Below are 22,484 nucleotides of genomic sequence, written 5' to 3'. Positions count from 1 at the left end.
TTGTGTTCATCAGCAGAGTTCCTTTGACAGGTAGGCTGTGTGCTGTGGACAGCGGAGATCTGTGGTTGAGAGCTGCAAGAGGAAACCAGACTGGGGAGATCCGTGTTATCTTCTTTGTGGAGATCACGGTCTGCATGTTCTGCATATGGATCCTGTTCCTGTGCTGTATGTGTGATGCATCTTTTCTGTTCTGAAAGCATGGGAGTGAAAAAATGAAAATGAAGAAGCTGGCTGAGACGAAATGCCAGTCAGGAGTGTTTCTGGACAAAACAGAGAGAAGTGTCCTGCTGGCGGAAGAACGTAGCAGGCATGGCTTTTCAGTGCTTTTTAAAGAAATACCATGATGAGTAGAAGTCAAGCTTTACTGAGCTCTAATGCAAAAGTATGTACATAACCGTTTGTGAGCAAATTCAAGGCTCACATTTGATCCTGCAAGGTGCTTCTGGGAGCCTATGGTTTTAAAAAGCTGCAGAAGGCCTTGCCAAAGCAGGCTACCTGCAGTTGTGCTGGGAGGCAAGTCTTGTCTTCCTCTGTTCAGGTAAACTTTGGGCACTCCAAGAGGGTATGCCACTGGAGGGCAGGCCGGTCTCAGTAATGCCTGGCCTGTCAAGCACGTTACAGATGAAGCAAGCATGGCTGTGCTGCTTATGTAAGAGAACAGGAAAAAGGCTGATCATTGCTTTGCCTCGCACTTTCCTTACTAATTTGCTGTGCAAGTTGAAGGTGCTTCTGGAGGAAGCTCAGATGAAGCTGATAGCATATGCAGGGTGAGAGAGGGAGTCCCAGCTCAGCTTCCAGGGAGAGCTGAAGAAGAGCTGTTCTGAAGAGACCAATGAGGTTGGTAAACTTGAGAGAAAGGTGAGATCTGGTTGGTTTGGTGGATTTCAGGTGCTGGAACCTGTGTGATTCTTTTCCTATACTTCTTTCCACGTTGCTAATTACCTGTTGGCTGTATGTTGCAATTGATTGACTTCTCTTGATGCTCCTGCTGCTGTTGCAGCAATAGGTGATAATAAAGTTAATGAACATGGATGTAGTTGTCATGATGCATAAAACCCATGAGCCAGGAGTCCCAGCAGGGCTGCCAAGTTCAGTGGCCTCGCTGACCAGGACGCAGTCCCCGGGGCCTCAAGCAAGAAGAGCAGAGCTGGTCACCATACGCTGAAATTGTTATACATTTTACTACTCTTGTCAGCAGGTGACAAAGGCAGTCTCAACATTCCAGTCCCTTACACATTTGCACAAAGGTGACTTTAGAGCTCTCTCAAAGAGACTTCCTTTTTTTTCTCCACCTACAAGTTGGTGACATTTCCCAACAGGTGGAGATGCAGTGGAAAAAATGCATGCAGCAAGCATGAAAAAACCAGGACCCGTGAGACTACCTGTCTGCTCTGCGTGGGACTGAGGATGAAGTCAGACGTCATTGGGAGACTAGAATGGTGGGTCACAGCCAAACAGAGCCGGCTGTAAGAGATGGGAGAAAGAGCTGGACATGAAATAAGGCAAAAAAATGCAAGAAGTTGATCCACATCTCCAGGTAACACAATTTTCCACGTGTCTGTAGCCCAAGGGCTGTAACTTTGCTGCTAACACGTTTGTGTTTGGTTGTCAGCGTCTGGCTCTGCGCATTAGTGTCGTACTTCCAGGATCCACTTTCCAGTGCTGCCGTTGGCCCAGCCTGCTGTAAAACTAACACACAGCCTCTTATTTTCCTGCTGTCCCCCAGCCACAACAGATCCTCCAGTACTGTGAGCGATGAGACGATGCTGGAGCAGAGGAAGTGCCAGTGCCAGAAACCAGAGTGCTCACAGGGAGATGAACAAAGCCTGGAACCTCTGCCTTCCACCTTGTGCAGCTGCTACCCTCCGGATCTAATTCCAAGTGTTCTGTTGCAGTTTGGTAGTTAACAAACGGTGTCATGTAGTACACATCTTGGTTTTGCTGGACAGTTGGAGCACTTTGGGCCTGGTGGGTTTGGATGAGCAGAGTCCTGCTTTTTGAAGGCTCACTCAGGCTCTCTTCCCACGCAGGCAGTTAGCACATCTCCCTCTGCCCTCACTCTGAACGCAGCATGGTGTCACTTCCTAGATCACAGAGGATCTGTTGGATAGCATTTAGTACAAAACCTTACACTGCAAGCTGTGAATTTTTACCTAGATACTGCAGAGCTTATGCTGAACTTTTGTAACAGGAAGGAAGGCCCTGGGAAACCAGTCTAAACTAGAAAGGTAAGACAGCCACATCCATCAGCAGAAGCTGCATCCTTGAGACAAGAAAAGGAACAGCCTGCCTGGAGACAGAGAAAGGATTCCAAGAGGAATAAGGAGACCCCAGACCCAGATATTACTACCGGACGACAATAGCGTGAGGGGCAGAGAACTTGTGAACTCTAAGGGTGTAATTGCCGTGAGATTCTTGTGTTCGGGGTCCCTCTCCAGAGAAGCTGTTCTTCACCACTGTGCCGCTCAATCAGTGCGTCTGGTGTACGTCGTGTCAGAGATTCTGCTTCAGGAAAGCAGCGGAGCCCGAGGGAAGAGGAAGCGCCCAAGAGCGAGTGTGTGTGCGCGTGCACGAGGAGTTGAAAGGGGCAGCTGTCTGCTCGCGGGAGTCACCCGCTGCAAGGGGATTCCGCTCCATGCGGTCAAAGTCTTGGGTGGTGTGTGTGTGACTCCTCGACTGACGTGTGAATGCTCAGGCACCAGCTTCTCCCTTTACAAGTGACAATCAGTCCTGCAGATATTTCCTCTGGGGAACACACATCCATCTCCTTTTCCTCTGGGGAGACCTGGCCCATGATTGTGCTCAGATCAGGGACTAGCACTGAGCTACAGCTAACAATCAGTTACCAAACTCTTCCTGCCTTTTAGAGCAATCCCTGGGGTGGGTGAGCTTTACAGATCCTATGGGGATCTGATGGATTTGTAGCCTGCCAGGGGGAAAGGTGTGAAGAAGTGGGCACAAGCTGAAACAGGGGGAATCCCACCCTCAACCTCAGGAAACACCTTTTGTCTTGAGGCGTGCTGTTCCCTCAGGGATGGGGAGCTAAGGGGGTGCCATGGTCAGCAGGGCAGGGTCCAGCCTGGCCTATGCAAGGGAGGGGAGCAGGGTGGTCCCAGGGCAGGCGGCTGAGAGCCCAGAGGAACAAAAAAGTGCCTGGTGAGGGAGCAGGACAAGCCAGGAACTCAGGCCAGGCCAGGCCTGGGGGTCAGCCCCAGGGCTGGGGTTCAGGGGGGCCCAGTGGTGGCAAGGCACAGCTGAGACAGAGTTGGAGACGAGAACACCATGACAGAGCACATGCAGGGACTGGAGGCTTCTGCCTACACCTCAGTGGGCCTGCTGGGCCCATGGGCTGGAGCTCCCAGGGACCTGGGGTGGGGCTGGAGGCCCCAGCTCAGCCTGCTGGTGGCTTGTGCCAGAGGGGTTGTGGAGTCTCTGTGCTTCGAGACGCTCCAAACTGGAGATGGCTCTGCACGACCAGACCTAGCTGACCCTGCTCTGAGTAGGGCGGGGACAAACTAGATGGATGAGATGAGGCCTTTTCCAGCCTGGATGATACTGTGCTTTCAAGGCACAAACATCTCCAGTGACCCGGAAATCTCATGCTGCAGGCCCAGCTTTATTCAGCTAGGCCTCCCACCTTCCTTAATAAGCCTTTTGCCCAAGTCTGACCTCAGCTGTAACTGCAGACTTCCTTGGGCTACCTGCGACAGACAGTAAACTACAGACTGTATCCAGCATCTCCAGGCACAAAGATGGCAACGACCTTTTCAGACCCCAAGTCCTGTGTTGCAGCAACAACCAAACACAGCCCAGAAGTCAAGTGCAAGGGAATATTTTCTTTTTATGGAAAAAAAACCCCACACCAACACAAACAAACAAACAGGAATCAAAAACACAACAACAAATGCTATGCCAAGAGAATACTCTAGTTTTGCACTGGCCTTTCCAGCTTGAGCTACCTTATTCCCATGCACTGTGCTGCCTCATGCCTGCCTCTTCCAGCCTCACCTTCTTCTGCAGAGCCCCTGACGTGATCCCAGCAGCCTTCTGGCCACGTGCTGCTTAAGACTCCCTGACAGGGGGAGTCCAGCTGCCACAGTGGGTCAGTGGAGACTTATTTTTCAGTGCTGCCACTGATCCGGTCCCATACCAGCATTCTATTGCACAGTGGTTTGGCAAACTTCTGTCACGAGGCAAAAGCTACAATGAGAAGAGGGACTGTGGTTTGCCTTCTCTCCCATGCAGTTTGTTCCTGTGGAGTTAACACTGGTTTTGACAAGTCTGTTGCTCCTTCCCCCCAGCACTGTCCAGGTTAAGACTTTTGAGCCAGTAAGGTTGTTAATTTAATCTTCCCATCCATAGAGGCAGTGAGGCAGGTCCCGCAGTCCATGGCTGTGCTCCAGTCCACTGTAACAACAGGAGCTCGGTGTCCTCCCAAGGAAAGGCAGCTCTCCAGAACCTTTTCCTCACCATTTAACTAAAAAGAAGGAAAGCATAAGATTTTCAGGAGACAGTTTCTGCACTGGGGGCAGTGCACCCACAGGAGATGCCAGAGCCTGCTACACACTCCATATCCCTCTCAGCATACATAATTAAGCAGAAAATCAAAGAGATGTTGAGATGTAGCACACGTGAGGAAGCAAGTTTCCAGTCTCGTGACAGATGCGGGTGTGCTCAATCAGCTCAGCTTCCGACATCAGCTCTGCTGCAGCCATTGAACAAGGCAGGCTAAGAGCACACGCTGATGAGGAGCACATAAGCCTAAGCTATAGCTCACATTAGTGCAGGGGCTCTGAATGTCCCAAATGCAAGGTAAAAAGTCCATTTAATCTGACTTGTACTGGCTTATACTGATGGGTATTGACTGAAGAGGAGGCAGGCAAGGGCTGTGTGATCAGTAACCACTTGTTACTGAGGCACAGAAATTTGGGTGCTTGGGACCATTCAGCCTTACCCTTCGTTTCAGTACACAGTAGGAGAGGATTGGGCTGGCACGAACATAACATCAGCAAGCACACAAGGCAGATTAAAGATGAGCACCACTCAACAATAACGTATTTTGCGTTGATCTGGCATACATCGATATATTAAAAAAAATTAAAGCTTTGTCCTAGGCATTTGGGCACTAACAAAAACTGCTGCAGCTAAACTTTAAGAACAAGGAGCACACATACTCCAGCTGCATACAGAGGGCCAAACACTTAGAGGGTTCAAATACTTGCTAAACAAATGCACACTGTATGAAACTGAGGAGCAACTTTCACAGAGCAGGGATGGGTAGGTGCTGTTTAAGAACTTCCAGTGGCTGCTGTTGCAGCCTTGTAAGGAAGGGCTTATATGGATGAGTACAAGAGCTTGTATGGATGTGTAAGTGTACTCCCCATCACTTCTCAGACTTACCTTAAAAATGACTCCCCCAGTAGAAGAACAGGTCAACATATAGTTGCCTTCAGAGTCAAAAGCAAAAAGCCTTCCTCGTGGAAACTGGACCTGCTTGTAGCCACTGTACCCGGACAGAACAAAGGGACCTGTAGCTTCGCTGGGAAGATTGTACTCAGACACCTTCAGGCCACTTTTGTGAATATTCCACTGAATAAACTAGAATTAGACAGAAAGATGACAAAAGGCCATAGTTAAACTGACTGGGATGAAAGTAGTGGCCACTCATCGTTTTTAAGCAAAGTGGCTATTCCTCACAGGCAGAAGATGGCATTTTCACATCTATACCTAAGTAGCTATGTTTATAAAGAGGAGGCTGTAGGAGTGACTACTATCCAGGCAAACTTATGCCCCACCTTCCATGAGTACTGCTGCCTATGTGTCCTTCCATACTGCATGAGGGATTCTGGTGGGAATTCACTGGACTCTCATGCACACCTTCAGGCAGCCTCCCTCCCTGAGCCACACCTCTACTGCTGAAGACTCTGGAACTGCAGAACTGAAGCCTTTATTATAAGCAACAGGGAGCTGCTGACAAGGGAATTTATGGAAAGTGGTCAAGGATCTGCTCCCTGGTAAATCCCAAATTTCAAATGTGGTGATCTCAGGGGCATGGAAAGGTCACCATCACATGGATTCTCTATAGGAAGGGGGTGTCACCAACAGTAAGAGACTTTCAGACAAGGTCTGAGACAGCTCCAGCAGTTAATACACTTTCCAGTCACTCTCTCTGCAGAGACTGCATGCAGCAGGGTGATGCTGCACACCTAAGATTACAGTTAGCAGCCCATGGAACCTCCAGATTCTGAGGGCATTTTTACTGCTATCCTCACCATACAGAGAAGACTCCAGAAGGGATCTCATTACCAGCTGACCAGTAGGTCACCCAGAGCCTACCTTGCCATCCTCGCCTATGCTGTAGACTGTGTTCTCATCATAGCTGAACTCAACGGAGTAGACCTCCCCATTGTGTGCCTTCCAGCTCATGGCGCACTCGTGCTGCTGCATATCTGAGGGGAGAACCAGCACTGAATACTCCTTGTACTCGCAGAGCTAAGGTGAAGACAGAGGGGCCCTTTTTGTTCGTAAGGTGTCTCTGTCCCAGCCCTCTAAATCAGCCTGAGGGAAGCCAATCCAATCCCAGCACCCTGTGCTTACTCTCCAGCATGTGGCTTTTACACGTGGCCACAAAAATGATTGCCTGTAACTAGTCACTTCTTCCTCCAGCTTTACAGGGCTGCCCACATGCTCGCTGTCGATGATACCAGTATTCTGCATCCAAGCCCCACTGCCACCCCTCTTCCCCACTGCTATCCTGCCCACCCCCACAGCTGCTGCCAACTCTGCCCTCCCACAGAGCTAGTACTGCCGCCTCCAGCTCAGCACCCAGGTCACAAGCAGATCCCCCATTCACAGAAGAGGGAGGCCCAAACTGCCTTTATCACACAGACAGGCTGAGGAGCACAAAAACCTGCGAAACAGAAATTGCTCAGGGCAGGAGAACTCATGTGAAGCCCTTGCCTTCAACTGGAAGGTCCATCCTTTCCCCAGGACTCAGCCTCTGGCAGTGGTACTGCTGTATGGCACAGCCAAGACCGCATGGCCCCAGGGCAGGTTAACTCTGCTCCTCAGCAGCAGGGGAACAACAAATCCAGCAGCACTACCAGGGTCTCCAGTCAACGTCCCTCGGAAGGTGGTTATGTCAATTCACTCCTGAGAGCTATTGTGGAGGAGTGAAACTAGCTTCCACCTTGGTGTTCAGGCGTGTCCCACAGCTGCCTCCCCCCTTTCTGGCAGCAGAAGGGTGCAGGAGCAGCCAGCTGGGGCCAACCGAGGGGCCACCTCACTGCCCAGTTTCAACATACCGAAGAGACGGACAATCCCATCTGCAGCCCCGGTGACCAGCAGGTTGCCGTTGTGGTTGAAGGCTGTGCAGTTAACAGCAATGGGCCCAGGCTCCAGGGAGAACTGCAGCTGGAAGGGAAAGCCTGCATTAATGCTGAGAAAAGCAGCTGGGGGCTGCTGAGGAGCAGATCTCCAGGGGAAGGGAGGGAAGAAAGACAGTAGGAGTAGCAAGAACTCCTCCAGTTTGGAGCCTACACCTCTCAACCACAGATTTCAAGGTTGGCAGCTGCATTTTACTGTGACACTAAACCAACAATTCACCTCAGCCAAGCCACAGCTTTTGTGCCCATAGCCTCAAGGCTGCAAAGCCAGCTTCTGGCAAGGCATTAGCTTGAGTATGTTGCTTTCTCCTACATACCAGGGACAACATTTCTTAAGGGCAAAGGCAAGGGATGGGATGGGACAAGGATTCCCTGCCAGTATCTGACCCATCTAAGTTGAAACCACTGATAAGATGACTTGAGATGAAACCTCTGAAGGAAGCACTTCACTTAAAAACAGGGAGGGCAGGGACATAGCAGAAAAGAAAACCATTCAATATAGCTCAACTGGAAAAAACCTAAACAGAGCATCATTCAATCCGCCTGGGACTTTCCCAGTCACAAACTGTGCAGGCAAGATAAGAAACAAGGCTATGGACTTTTGAAGAATCCCTCAAAAAAACCGACACACCTACAAAACAAAAAACCCCCACCCAAACCCAGCAGCTACTCACACTGTTCACTTTTATCCTGCATGTGATAGAGGGGAAAGGAGGAAGGGGGAAAGAGAAGGGTATTGAAAAAAGTCAGCATAATTTAGGAAGGGGACTCCTACACATTGAAACAGAAGACACTCATTCTCAGCAAGCAGACTAAAGAAGGAAAGAAACCCAGCAAGTACCTGCTGCTTCATCGTTTTCGTGTCCCACAGTAGCAGCTTCCCCGGAACTTGGTTCATGCTTTTGCCCCCAGAGCTGACTGCTGAGAAGTCCATGTGGGAGACAGGGCTCTGGGCTGCTGCAGAGCAGACAAAGGAGGCACCACCTGGGCTGCAGGCAAGCGAGAGGATCCTGAAACACAGCAGACAGTCCGAATTGCCTCTGCCCAGCAGCTGCCTCTAGCACAACACTCTACTATGAGCTCTCCTCTTAAGGCCCTGCAAGACAAGGTGGCCAGGATTCATTTGCTTAGACAGATTTTCAGTGTCTCCCATCTAACTGAGTAGTTTTATGCTGTTCACACAGGGGGGACTGTCCTTTGGATGAAGGCTAGTTAGTCCTGCAGTTGCAGGAAAGCAGCAGGAACACTGAGACTTTACCCAGCTTTTCACAGCCAAAACCAACAATGTTTTTATTTGTATATAAAAATCAGTATTCCAGTCACCTGGGCATGTCTTCATCAATGCTGATTTCACAGAGATTCTTCTTTGCTTCTGTGTCATAAAGACGAACTGTCCCGACGCCACTGCCAAGCAACAGCTTGAAACCAGAAAGGAGGAGATGGAAGGAGTGTGAGTAAGTACAATGATGCTGTCCAACAACCACCAACACCACAGAGGAATTTTTGTTCTACCTATGCACTCGGATTAGAGCATCGCTCCACGAGGGTGCATCTTGCCTTTCTGTGCATATCACACTGAACAGGACTGCCCCAGGGCCACAGAAGTCAGAGTAAAAGCACGGCTTTCCAGTGAGAAAAAGATCTGATAGGCATGCAGGTGAAGTAAAAACCACATTCTAGAGTACAGCTCAACGTTACAGGATGCAAAACATACGTGGGGTCTCAATATCCAGGGGAGCAAGGGAAGAGCAACACAGAAGTAACAACCTAAATTTAAGAGAAAACCAAGTACAAGCCAACTCCATTCACCCAGGGCAGAATGAAGTCATTCACAAGGACTCACACATGCTTTATCAGTGGTGCTACAATTTCAGTCAATAGTAAAACCATGGAGGGATGCATTATCAAAGAAAATGAGGCAAGCCAGGTCCTTCTCACTTCGGAGTCTGAACCCCCCATATATTTCAGAAAGAAAAGCCTTTCTGTCAGCAAGCAGGAAATGAACTCCACAAAGCAGAGGAAAACATCATAACAATTGCATGGACAACTTCCTGTCTAAGGGCAAAAGGAAAGAGAGAGACAAGCTGTAGCACCAGCTCCTCACAGGTGGCATTTTGGGGTTAGCAGCAACACATTGTCAGTGCCAGAATGTGAACAATATTCCCTCAGTTGCAGGCCTGCCTCCTCACACAGCCCTGTCTCTTTGCCAAGGGAGGGCATGAAACACTAGCAACAGTTCTAGGACTCAGAAGAATGCATATAATTGAAGGTTCCTCTCTAGTTCCTCTCAGACCTAGAGGAAGAGTGCTGTAGGAAAGATTTAAACTGTCATGATATTTAAAAACAAGCCCTGAGCTCCTTAGACACACATCAAGCCCCAACTCCTAAGGCACCAGTGTAAAACTGGCCATGGAGCCATTTTTCACACCTGCACAAGCAGAATACCAACACGACACCCCTGCTCCTCAGCCCTGCTTCTGGCTTAGGGTGCGAGTGAAGCTCCATAGCTCCCTGCTGCAGGGCTCCCATGGGCTGCTGTACGGGCAGGCAGAGGCAACCTAGGACAAGTGGCTGGCTGCTCCGCCTGCAGAGACACTGCTCTTAAAGGAGCTATTTCTGTCCTGCAGCTGTACCTGCATTGCAGCTCAGGACCTCCTGTCTCAGGGCAACCAGGGAATTCCTTGCTCAGTGCAGACCACACTCCCCACTCTACTTTTTGTTAGACCCCACAGGCTTCTGTTGCCTACATCCCACTAAAGCAGAAACTAACTGTTGCCCTGACTTTATCCATAATGCAGTTGTCAAGAAGTTAATGTAGAGCACATAGCAGCAACACAGCCCCAGACCGTCAGCTGTGACTCTCCAGCCTCAACACACAGACTACTCACCAGCCGATCACGCTTGGTCGCCCATTCCAGAGACAGCAACGGAGATTTGGAAATGGATGAAGCTTTAGTTTGCATTATGGGGTTAAAAGACCAGACTTTGATGACACCATCCACATCCAAGCTGGCCACCCTCCGTCCAGAACAATCAACCCTATATGCAGAAAGAAACTGATTGGGTATTTTTCTCCCTAAAGTTCTTATATGACAGTAGATACCTCAGCAATCCTTCCCCTCTTGCCCACACACCAATTCCTTCTGCAGGAATCAGAACTTCCTTACACCATTTTGTGTTCAGTGGCATAAAGAAGCACTCCAAACTCCACATGCAAAGCACAATGCCCTTGTGCAACACCATCCTGCTTTCCTAGGGAGTTCCCTCCCAGCTGGCATCTCCCAGTCACAAAAAACCTGGTACATTCTCACTGCACAAGCTACAAGCTATTTTCAGTCACATCAACTCAACTGTCCTACAGAGTGTACATGCACAATGTGCTGGACAGAACAGAGGCTGGGAGAAGGAGGCCAGACACAGCTCATCCTCTACAGAGGCTTCTACAGGAAAGCCTTCTTCTACCAGTCCCTTACCTGCAGTACATGATGGATGAATGGTGCTCCCCATACTCCTCCTGGCTCAGGACAATGAAAGGTTGCTCCTGCCGGACCCCCACAGCCTCTGTAGGCATTTTGGTTGAAGTATCTGCTTGCTCAGCTGGCAGGTCTGAGCATGGCTCTGTCTCAGCTGTGCCAATATCTGTTTTCTTCTCAGCACTTTGGCCCTGAAGGAAGAAATCCTGTGTGAAATACAAGAAAGCAGCAGCTCCAGATCAAGCTCTTGAGCCACTCCAGCCTGCCAGGAGAAAAAACCCAAGCTGCGTGGGTGCTTTCTGAGCACAAGCATAGTGTGTTGCACAACTGCACCATTTAATACGGCCTCCCCGGTTGTAGAGTCCCTTATATCCCCCTTCCTGTGCCCAGCCAGACACATTCCAGTAAGAATGAAAGGAACCACAACATCTGTTTGGCACACCTCAGCCGATATTAGGTCTGTTTGGATGCCACGAGAGTGCAGGGTCACAAGCAAATCAACACACTGCAATGAATTCTTGCATTCAGCAGTCTGTGTTAAGTCTGTATAACATGCAGCTCAGTAAACCTGCACAAAACCTCCTGCTAGACGGTAAGCCCCAGCGGAGGGATTATCCTTGTCTGCCAGAGACTTGGCGTATGCGCACCAGGCCAACCGCTGCGGCCAACTGACCCACGACAACAGTGGAGTCGACACGTCCCAATGCTCAGAACCCAATTCAACAGGGCAGATGGAACAAGCGGAGCTTTAGGAAGTGAAGGTATCTGAATGAGACCAGACCTGCGCTGCAGCTCACAGAAGTGTTTGCAAGCAGCTTACTCTTCCCTTGCCACCAGAAGCTGAACAAGCAGCTGATACATCAGCCAGTAAAACACCTGCAAGCACTCCTTTGCTAAATTATCCTCTGAAGCTGAAATGCCCCAAAGGGGTGTTGGTATTGATGGGTTTGAATCCCTGTTCCCTAACGCATCCTTGCCGTATTTACAGCAGCTGTCACATCTTGAGCAATGGGTCAAGTACTGCATAATCAAATAATCTGAAATCACAAAGCTGGAAGAGATTAGGAAATAAATCCAAGAATGTCTCTGTTAGTTGATGTGAGGAGATAACCAATGAATTACACTCATGAAAGAAACAATGCCACCTTTCAGTTTCCTTTTTTGCTCACATGCATGGAGAACAGAATAATAAATAAAGTCAGCTTCACCCTCCTAGAGCACTAGAAGCAACTTTTACAAAGCTGGGAAAACACTGCCTTAACCTGGAACATCACAGAAAAAAAGTAAGTCAAAGGACACTTAATGGGAAATGAGGCATTGCAATTTTCTAACCAATGTTTAATTAAAATGTTTTAAATGAACCATGAGGAAAAAGGGTTCTCTTGTAGCCTTGACTGCTCAGTGGTGGAGTAACATCTCCCTTCTAAAGCAGCGCTCCCCCAGCCACACATACACGTCTGGGGGACAGGGCTCTTCCCCAAGGCAGTGTCTCATACAGCCAAAGCAAATATGGACTGAGATGCTGCCGACATTCCTCCCGCGCTCCGTGTCCTCTGACCACGTGGCTGCTGAGAGCCAGACAATAGAGGTGAACAGACGCAGTCCACTGACCTCCAGCCCTTAAAACCCAGGACACAGTTTTATTATTTCACTAGGTCAGAAAGCACGGCACACCCCCGGCAAAACTGCAACACACAGGGCAGAAATCCCCAAAAGGCAAACGTTGGGAGGAAGGATATTTCCACTCCTATGCAGGAAAACTCTTACCAGTTTTGATCCGTCCCACACACAGCCTGCACAAACCAGCGTGAGAACCCCCAGGAGAGAACTCCCTTGGGCAGGATGGGCGAGCCAAGCTCATTGCCACTACGGAATGGGGATTATAACACTATTTGGACATAACCATTAAGGTGGATGAAACATCCCGTCCCCAGGATGAGGCTGTTGAAAAGATCATGCCAAAGGACAACTCTTGTTCCATTTGAAATGCCAATACTGGTTCCCTTCCAGGGACACAGAAATAAACTGAGTGTGGAAGGAGTTGATTAGCTAGAGATTAACCTTTGATACAGTTAGGTCCAGGTAGTAATTTGGATCATGTTTGTGTGGTGGGGTTTTGGTAGTGGGGGAGGAGCTACAGAGGTGGCTTCTGTGAGAAGTTGCTAGAAGCATCCTCAGCTCCAAGTCAGACCCACCTCTGGCCAAAGTCAAGCCCAGCAGCAATGGTGGCAGCACATCTGAGATAACATATTTAAGGGGGTGGGTGGGGAGAACCGGCAGCGGAGAGAAGAGTGGGATGTGGGAAAGACAGCCAGGCAGACACCAAAGGTCAGTGCAGAAAGGTGGGGAGGAGGGTGGCCGGAGCAGAGGTTCCCCGTCAGCCCATGGGGAGAAGGCAGGCTGTGGCCTGCAGCCATGGAGGGTCACTGGAGAGCAGAGACCCACACCCCCACCCCCCCTGCAGCCCGGGGCTGTGCCCAAACGAGCCCATGACTCCATGCAAAGCCCATGCTGGAGCAGACCGCTCCTGGAGAACTGCACCCCACAGAAGGGAACCCACACTGGAAAAGTTCATGAGAACTGCAGCCCATGGTAAGGACTTATGTCAGAGAAATTCATGGAGGACTGTCTCCTGTGGGATGGACCCCACACTGGAGCAGGGGCAGTGTGTGAGGAATCCTCCCAAGGAGGAAGGAGTGGCAGAGACAGCGCGATGGACTGACCACAACTCCCACTGCCCATCCCCCTGTGCCGTGGAGGGGAGAGGTAATCAGGAGCAAAGCTGAGCCCAGGAAGAACAGTGGGGGGAATTAGTTTTAAGATCTGGTTTTATCTCTCATTATCCTACTCTGATATGATTGGTAACAAATTGAGTTGATTTTCTTTCCCCCCAAGTCAAGCCTGTTTTGCCCATGATCATAACTGGTGAGTGATCCCTCCCTGTCCTTGCCTCAACCCACAAGCCTTTCCTGATACTTTCTCTTCCCCATCCCACCACGGGGAGAAGTGAGCAAGCAGCCCACAAACACAACAAAATTCTGAAGCTTAACAGGAAACACTTGCACTTGTTTTCCCACCTAAAGCAAGCAACGACAGAAACAGCAGCGCCCTGCTTCCCAGCCTCGCAGTGTTGCCTGGTACCTGGGAGGTGCCTTTTGACAGCAGTTCCTTCCTTTCCTTCCCATGCTCTTGCAAGCGCTTCTGCCGCTGCTGCAGGGAACTTGACTCGCCTGCTACTAGCCCACTGAAGTGGCTCTTCCCATCCTTACAGCTCACCGTTCCTTCTTTTCCTTTGGCACTCTGGAAGGCAGAGAAACGATGAGGTGAAGTTAGGCTCCTGCTAGGCTGCGGAACAAAGAGCAGAGAGGCGGCAGAGAAACCAGGCACCTGCAAGAGCTCTGCAAGCCCCCACACCACAGCAGCCATTCTCACGCTGTGCTCAGGCCCACTACACACTCGCAAGGAAGGAAAGGATGTTTTATTTTTTCAGGTGGAAGCGAAAGCTTGGAGCAGTTCACTCCTTGGATACCGAGCACCTTTCAACAAACACAGCTCAGAATTACCTGGTGATTTGTTGGTTCTTTCTTCCCTAGCAGCACGCTGCCAGTCTGCGTTGGAGAAGCCCCACTTGGATGGGCTGGTCTGGAAGGGCCTTTTTTACTTTGGGAGAGAAAAGAGGACAGAAAGCCTCCCCGGGACTGAAGAGAATGTGCAGTATTCCTCTGGCTGCAGGTCATGTCACTAATTAAAAAAAACCCACAAACCCACATACAAAACAAAAACAACAACAAAAAACACCATCAAACAGAATATGAAAGTGTAGCCAGACACCCCGATCGGAGACCACCCAGCAAGCAAAGTGTCAGGTCTCCGAACCACTGGAGGACAGATGTCCCTTTCCAAGCCAATGAACCACTATGCATTAAAACCACTGTTTTAAAACATCCTGTGAGTGCCTGGAGCAGATCATTATAATTACTGTAATCAAAGCTCACTCCTCAGAGATGCCACTGAGACAGTGGGCACAGCTGCTGTAGGGCCACCTCAAACTCCTTCCACTCCATCTGGTTGGGTTAGAAAGACCCTAAGGGAAAGGCAAGGGAATCCAGATTTCCAAAAGAACCTGTTCAGCCAGGATTCCCAATTCAAGGCATAAACCAGACCTACTTTGAGGGACATTCAGTATTCAGTGTTTCACTGAACACCCTCAGATATTTAGCAAGTCACATTTTGCAGTTCTCAAGCAGTCCCTCAGTATCTCAAAAAGCAGACCCAAAGAAAACAAGAAAGTTAAGGTCCATTTCTGTGATTACACACACCTCCCTTCTCAGCCCACTACGCCGAGTAGCAGGTGCTTCCCAGAACATAACTGTCTCACCTCAACCCACTACAGCTTCTCCTGAGAGCAGAGCAGCACCCAGGGGAAAGGGAATACATCACATTCACTGTGTCTATCCTCTCTTCTAGGACAGAACTTTTCTACCAGAGTTGGGCTTTGGGTTGAACAGACATGGAAAAAGCAACCAGAACTGGCCCCCAGGCTAAGAGACAAGTTGCACACACAAGAAATACCACTTTTAAGGCAAGTTTGTTTAATACAAAGGGACATAAAATTAATATGGGAATAAATACTCTATCCCTCACATCCCTCTCCCCCATGTGTGCAGATGAAGAGTAGCAACCACAGAGTAGAGTAGTTAATTAAAAAAAAAAAATCTCTAATTATCTCCATAGTCTGCCCTGTGCAGAGTGAAGAACAGTTACCAAAACAGTTCACCAGACACTTAAGTCTTAAGGAGACAACTTTTAGACTAAAACAAAGACACTGTGTGTGGTCTTTGCTGCAATTCCATGACAATTTGTCACTGTCAGCAGCATAATTTGATCAATCCCCCTCTTGTCTGAATAGAAGTGAAAGAAACACATGAGAAAGCCAGAGACCCAGCAGCATTATTAATACCTTGTGGCTAAGCTACATTTGCTTCCAGATCCTTTTAAAGGAAAGTCAAAAAAATCTCAATAACAATGAATTCAAACACACAGACTTGCTTTGCATGACTGCATACTGGGGGAAAAAAAATAAGAGGTTAAGTAACAATGGAACAAGATGTATCACTGCTTATGTTGCCTAATTTCCAGACAGGAATACAATAGATAGTGCGATAAAATGCACTAACTGCAGCAAGTTAATGGGAAATTCTGTGCAAAACTCAGCCTCACAGAAGAGAATCTCCTTTTCCCTTACTTTGCAAAAGCAAGAAAGCATCTCTGTGTAACAGTGGCCCCTTTAGGTCATACAGTAACAGGGCCTACAAAACAACACAGGGCACTCACCTACGGTACCACAAACACTAAAGAAAATAGGAGTCAAGAGTGAGCAATACTGCAGGGTATTGTACTGCTACCAGTGCCCTCGCCACCCAGAACACCTTGGTGTGATGCTGAGAGCAGAGCAGAATCACTTCCATGTGTGTTTGGGCTCTCACCGACTGGCAAAAATCTCTCCCAAACAGCGGGAGAGATGCCAATCATGAATTCCCCCACTAAACACACATCACCAGAATGTCTTGGATGTCCTTCTGTATTGACTCCCAGGGCAGAAAACAAGGAAGTGACCCTCCAGGAGCCTCCTTAACCCACTACAAGCAGCAGATCCTGTCCCCAGCTCCTCCCCTGCAGGCACTCACAGCTCAGAGTCCCCTAGTCGATCCATGTTGGCCACATACGCAGGCAACTTGTGATGCACAACTGCTTGTTCCACCTCCAGTTCCTCCTTCTTCACGCGGGAGGATTCAGCCTGCAAAGCAAACAGCTACAAGAGAAGAGAGACAAGCGAACAGAGAGTCACTGAGATTCACCTCCTTCCCACTCGCTGAAGTTGTTTACTCCTTTTATTTCAACAGCCCTAGAAGGGTGGGGAGGGAAGAAAGCCACTCGACTGACTGAGCACCACCTTAGTCCAAGTAGTCAAAGCAATCAGCCTTGACCCACATGAAACAGGAGCCTACTTAAAACTCTTCACTCCTCTCCTTGGGTTGTTGCTGCAGGGACATTAATGGTGCTGGGAACTGGGAGCTGGCCAGGGCAGAGCTGATCAGTCACTCCAGGAAGGCTGGTCAGGGCAATCCACGTGACTGGCAGCAGCACTGTGTGGGCACTGAGCCTGGAAGGTAATCTTCCCACAGCCAAGGGTTTGGCAAGCTGGCAGGGAGCATCGAGGCCAGCGCCATCAGGTCACCCTGAAATCCAGCTCCGCACCCCGCCCAGCTCCCTCCCAAGCACGACAGTGAGATTTATCTCCACATGACGGAGAAAGAAACACTTCAGCCCCCAGCAGAGAGGAACCTCAGGATGCAACTGCCTGTGATGGATGTGGTTTATGCCTGTGAGTCTGCTCACACAAAGTGTTCCTCAGGCTTTTCCGTTTCCGCACACTGGTTTTTCAGATATAATCCTTCTTACTTTTATCACAGCATTTAAGGAAAGATTACAACAAATAAAAGGAGCTATAGAAATCCAGCTTGCTATTCATGTATTTGCATTGTTTCAACAGTGAAATCAGTATCACTACTCAACCTCATCAAATTCACACCATTTTTTATTTAAACCTGGCAGTCTAGTTTTTACCTTTCCCTATATGCCAGAGAAAGCTTATCCAGTCTGCAAGTGACATCAACCCACGTACCACAAACAAACACCCAGCTTCGATTTCACTGGAAGTATAGGATAGGAAATTGGAGGAAATAAGACCTCTGTTTCAAAACATACCTTACCCTGCTATCCTTACTCACTGCCCATCTCTGCAGAACCCGCCTGTCAAAGTTTGCCTGATCCACTCACTCCACGCAGTACAGTGACAAACATCACTTTTCTTCCACAAAAAAGCCTCCTTTTTGAAATCAATTATTCAGTTTTACTTTGACATTTTTAGCACAAGTGAACAGTGTTAAATCAGCTACCAAGACAGCCGCAAGTAGAAGCACAAGACACACCATGTTTTGTAACACAGGAGGTGAAGCACAAAACTTACTTTACTGGTGTATTCATGCAGAAAAAGCTTTTAAAGGGTAAGTTTGAGGAAGTGAAACTGAAGTCCTGCTTACATGAGCAAGGCTTCCCACTTGTATATGATCATCCACACATGGCCTGTAGTTTAGAAAGTTCTTAAACTGTAGATTTCCCAAATCTCTCTAATAGGAAATCACACTGGGAAAGGAACGACCCGTGTTTTATGTTTACATCCTCTCTCCAAGCATCTGCTAATGATACTGTCAGAAACAAGATATTGAGCTGGGCAACATTTCATTTGAACTGCGCAGCCCTTCTTACAGTTTACTGTAAGGTCTAGAGTTGGGAAACAAACATTCACGTTTCCATTAGTTGATCTAAATTGCTTTAAGTGCCCTTCAAGTGGCCATTTCAGAAGTAATGGTTTCTGCCTCTCTGCCAGAAATTATTGCCCGTTTCTCCATCAGCTAAAATCTGGAAGTGACTGAATACAAGTCAAGTTTCCATGCAAAGTCGGCCATATATGCCCTCAACCTGCCACGATTACACCTTGTCTTGACTTTGCAGCAGGAAAGAATTTTGCACAGTACCCAGCCACCTGTCAGATTGCACAGGGAGAGGGACAGTCCACTCCAGCGGAGGGACAGTAACACCCTGAACAGACGTTTCACAGTATGATCACAACCCTAAGTTTTCTGGAAACAGTCGAAAGATAAACCAAAATAACAAAGGATTTATACAAGAATCTGCCTTGGAATAACTGAACAGTTACAACTTTCTTGTACGGATGGGACCAATTTTACAAAACTCACAGCCTCATACCGTCAGCAATTAGAGTGACTTCATTCCTGACCTTATGCCGCAACGATTCATTTTCTTCTTGTATGAGACTGCTCCTGAGACATTCAGCTTCAAAGTTCAAAATGACTGGAACTGGTAAGGAATGTTAAAAGAAAACCAGGCAAGAACTCATGTGCCCCTGGCTTAAATTCTAAAAGCCAGCAATTCATACTGGCCATTCACCTGTGAGACAGCAAAGCTGCCCGGCCCATACTACTAGCAAGAAACACATGCAAGAGCAGAAGACTACTTCAGCTTAGTTACCTAACCCAACTTTGCACTTCACTGTTTTACAAACTACTTCACACAGGGTCTGCCAGAATTTTTAGATTCTTCCTTATTATATGTCAGAAGCGGAGGACACAACAGGTTACATTGCTGCATTAGTGTACACTGAAGAAAAAATTTAAGATGAGCTGTGTTCCAGCTGCAGTGTAAACCTGCCCATCAGAAAACAAGGTTGGAACTCGGTAGTGAGAGGCAAAAGCTGTTATTTCTGCCAATGCTGAACTGCCCTACTACAGCGAGCTGTCACTGGGCAACGTTGTGCACGTATGTACCCTGAGAAGGGTCTAACAGGGGATGCTAGTGCAGTTACAGATAGTGACCCAAGGCTGCACGCCTGTTTTGTACTAGGCCAAGCAAAGAAAAGTGTTTCAGAACAAGCAATGCACAAGATTTCTAGTCACTAGCAAAGGGATGAGTTCGGCATTAGCAACCACCGCAGCTGTTTGTGCTAAGGGAATATAACATAGCATCAGGTGACTGAACTGTAACTATTCCAACATCCTCTGGTTAATACCAGCTTCCCACTAAGTCTTGGCTCCGAACAATCACCTGAAAGCAGCAAGTTCTGTAAAACTATATTCTTGGCACCACTGTTAAAAGTAAGCGTAACACCAGGGCAAGGGAGATTTAACAATTAGTCGCAAAAAAGGATATGCATGCACTGAAATAAGACACTCAGGAAGTTGTGCAGAGACACGATAAATGTATCTGCCCACTGGCGTGAGAAATAGGTGGCGAAGGTGGGGTTGGAGTCTGGGGCAGGCAGGAAGGGCAGGACAAACCAATCCTTCCACTCCGCCTGGTTCTGGAGCTCGGAGGCCTGCTTGAGGAAAAACTCCTGCGCCTTGTCATTGCGGCCGGTCTGAAACACAGCAAGAACAGGGTTCACGCTTCCAGTCACGACACCACGTGGGTTCTAGGAGTATTTGCTGTGTGTGATGAACACACTAACAACAACTTTCACCACCCAACAGAGCAAGTGATCAGAGTTAACAGATTCATCTAGGAACAAAAGAACCTCAAAAACACTACAAGAAGCTCACAAATGCATTCAATCCAACCTTCTTTCTAGTCACCTCAGTCTTGCTTAAAGACTGAGGCAAACCAAACTAATCCCACTATTTCCAGCTAAACCAATGCAGTTTGCGTGCTGACATAAGGCGTGAGCATTCATATACAGGGCTAAAGTATACTTCAAATTACTCAAGTCTAGAGCAGATGTAGCCCGAAAAAGTTTCCACCCGATACATTATTCAGGCAGGACAGTTGCACCTCAGTGTAAGCACAGGGCAAAACAAAACATGAAAACACGCGCTTCCAGAAGCGCAGACTCCTCCACCAACACCCATCATTTAAGATTTTCAGTCAGGGAATGGAATCAAGCAGGAAATAAATCGTTTCTAAACGGTAAGAAATGAAACATGAATTCATAGAATCACAGAATGGTTTGGGTTGGAAGGGACCTTAAAGACCATCCAGTTCCAATCCCCCTGCCATGGGCAGGGACACCTTCCACTAGACCAGGTTGCTCAAGGCCTCATCCAGCCTGGCCCTGGACACTTCCAGGGATGGGCCATCCACAGCTTCTCTGGGCAACCTGTTCCAGTGCCTCACCACCCTCTCCGGGAAGAACTTCTTCCTGATATCCAATCTAACCCTCCCCACTTTCAATTTAACCCCATTCCCCCTTGTCCTGTCACTACAGGCCCTTGTAAAAAGTCCCCCCCCAGCTTCCTTGTAGCCCCTTCAGGTACTGGAAGGGGCTATAAGGTCTCCCCGGAGCCTTCTCTTCTCCAGGCTGAACAAGCCCAATTCTTGACAGGTATTGGTCTATTCTACTGACTTTCCTAGGGTTTCAACAAGATCGTCTCTGCTCCATTTTAAGCTCATTTTCTGTTCAAAGCAAACTAAAAACATTCACTCATTTTCCCTCCCTTCTAAAAAATTACCTTATACAAATTTGAACCCCTCTTCTCCCCTCTCCTAAACCAAAACTCATTTATGCCAACTTCAAGTCACTTTTGGTTTTTCCTTCCTTCTGGCCACTCCACCTCCCTTGAGACTTTAAAAACTGTGGTGCCCAGAAGGACTGGCTGAGTCCTGGCAGCAGGTCAGAGTGGCAGAAGCACAGAGAAGCCTGCCTGTTGACCCCCAGCGCTGCAGTAAGGCCCTCCCCTGCACTGCCGCTGTGCTCAATTGTTCCTTAGTCTGCACTGGAGCAGCTGACAGTTCATGCCTACACACAGGCACTTGGGGCTTTTCTCTGCCTGTTTCTTCAACTCAGGAAGATCGCTTTGAGCACTGTCCTTGACTTCCTCTGTCCCCATAGCAATGCCACAAGAGGAGGTATTTACAAACCTTGTGATTTCTCCCAGTATCCAAGTTTTTAACAGAGGCTGAGCAGGACTGAGCTAGGAGTACAGCCAGTCCTGTCTGAGGGGGACTGAGTGCAAAATATCTTGCTCCCGTATTTCCCTCTTGCCTGAGCTTCCCTATTCTGCTTACAAGCTTGATGTGGACTCACATGACAAACTCCTTACTACACTCCTGATACATGACACATGAACTGCTCGTCCCTTACTCACCAGGCCTGCCAAGACGCTCACAAGGATATCCGGTTTCAGAGACCAGGATCCTTTTTAAAACAGAAGCCTAAAAATCAAAGACTTACCTGGACAGTGTGGACGAGGTAGTATCGGAATAAGCTGGTTTTCAGCTTGTTCACTGTTGGCCTGTACACATCTTCCAAACGGCTGAAGAGGCATCGGTCTAGATAACCCCAGTAATCCCGCAGGGCGGCCAGATCGTAGCTCTGAACGAACTGCTGCAGCTGGTCCACTATCTTATCCACCTAAAGAGGCAAAACGGGGAAGACTGCAGTCACGTGAGGGCTCTTCCAGCACAAGAGACTTTCAGTAACATAATGCTGAGAGGCTTTAACTGCACAAATAATACCACAATCCAGCACTTATGCCTTAGCTATTTCCTAATCCAAGAAACACTTTGCATTTTGTATTAGCACTCTTTCAGGAAGTCTGCAGCACCCTTCAAATACAAATAAACATGAAAGAGTATAGCCAGAGTTTGACAGAAAGGTCACATTTTGTTAAACATGGTGGGGTTTTGTTGCAAATTAGCAAAACTTCCACTTCCTTTAAAAGTCATTTAATAATGAAGAAAGTGCAGCACCTGGAAAATAGTATTATTTTTAGACTGAAAGAAAAAAAAAATGTATTTAGCCAACAGAAAGAGGAAGAAAGATCCATTCTATTGCAATCTTTGAAGTACCTTTATCTTTAATAACATCATCTACTAACAAGGCAGGCATAAAGGCCTGCAGCAATTTTTTTTTGCCATTATGCCTCTTTTAAAATCATTTCTGCAATATGAGTAAGGCAGAACGGTGGTGTAGGAATAGATTTTTAATTCAGTGATTTCTGATGGCCACGACAGGCACCAGTAAAAAAAAAAAAAAAAACCAACAAACCTG

The 22,484-nt window shown here is 48.1% G+C and overlaps 1 protein-coding gene across 1 annotated transcript; it reads right to left on the bottom strand.

Moving 5' to 3' along the window:
- Window positions 1–3,818: 3,818 nt before the first annotated feature.
- WDR91 (WD repeat domain 91) lies at window positions 3,819–21,916 on the bottom strand. The gene is made up of 15 exons (XM_010155630.1): window positions 21,905–21,916; window positions 21,666–21,845; window positions 19,649–19,856; window positions 18,720–18,802; window positions 16,546–16,670; window positions 14,422–14,599; window positions 14,000–14,158; window positions 10,859–11,049; window positions 10,274–10,424; window positions 8,709–8,803; window positions 8,227–8,395; window positions 7,305–7,413; window positions 6,337–6,449; window positions 5,401–5,598; window positions 3,819–4,477 (listed from the first exon to the last, which is right to left on the bottom strand). Exons 1-15 carry the CDS (start codon window positions 21,914–21,916, stop codon window positions 4,313–4,315), a joined length of 2,136 nt encoding a protein of 711 aa, XP_010153932.1. The 3' UTR covers window positions 3,819–4,312.
- Between the last annotated feature and the right edge of the window lie 568 nt (window positions 21,917–22,484).

Source organism: Eurypyga helias, unplaced genomic scaffold (genome assembly GCF_000690775.1).
Source record: "Eurypyga helias isolate BGI_N326 unplaced genomic scaffold, ASM69077v1 scaffold8877, whole genome shotgun sequence".
Lineage (NCBI taxonomy): Eukaryota > Metazoa > Chordata > Aves > Eurypygiformes > Eurypygidae > Eurypyga > Eurypyga helias.
The sequence above is the reverse complement of the archived record's forward strand: the minus strand, read 5'-3'. Positions and strand labels throughout refer to the sequence as shown.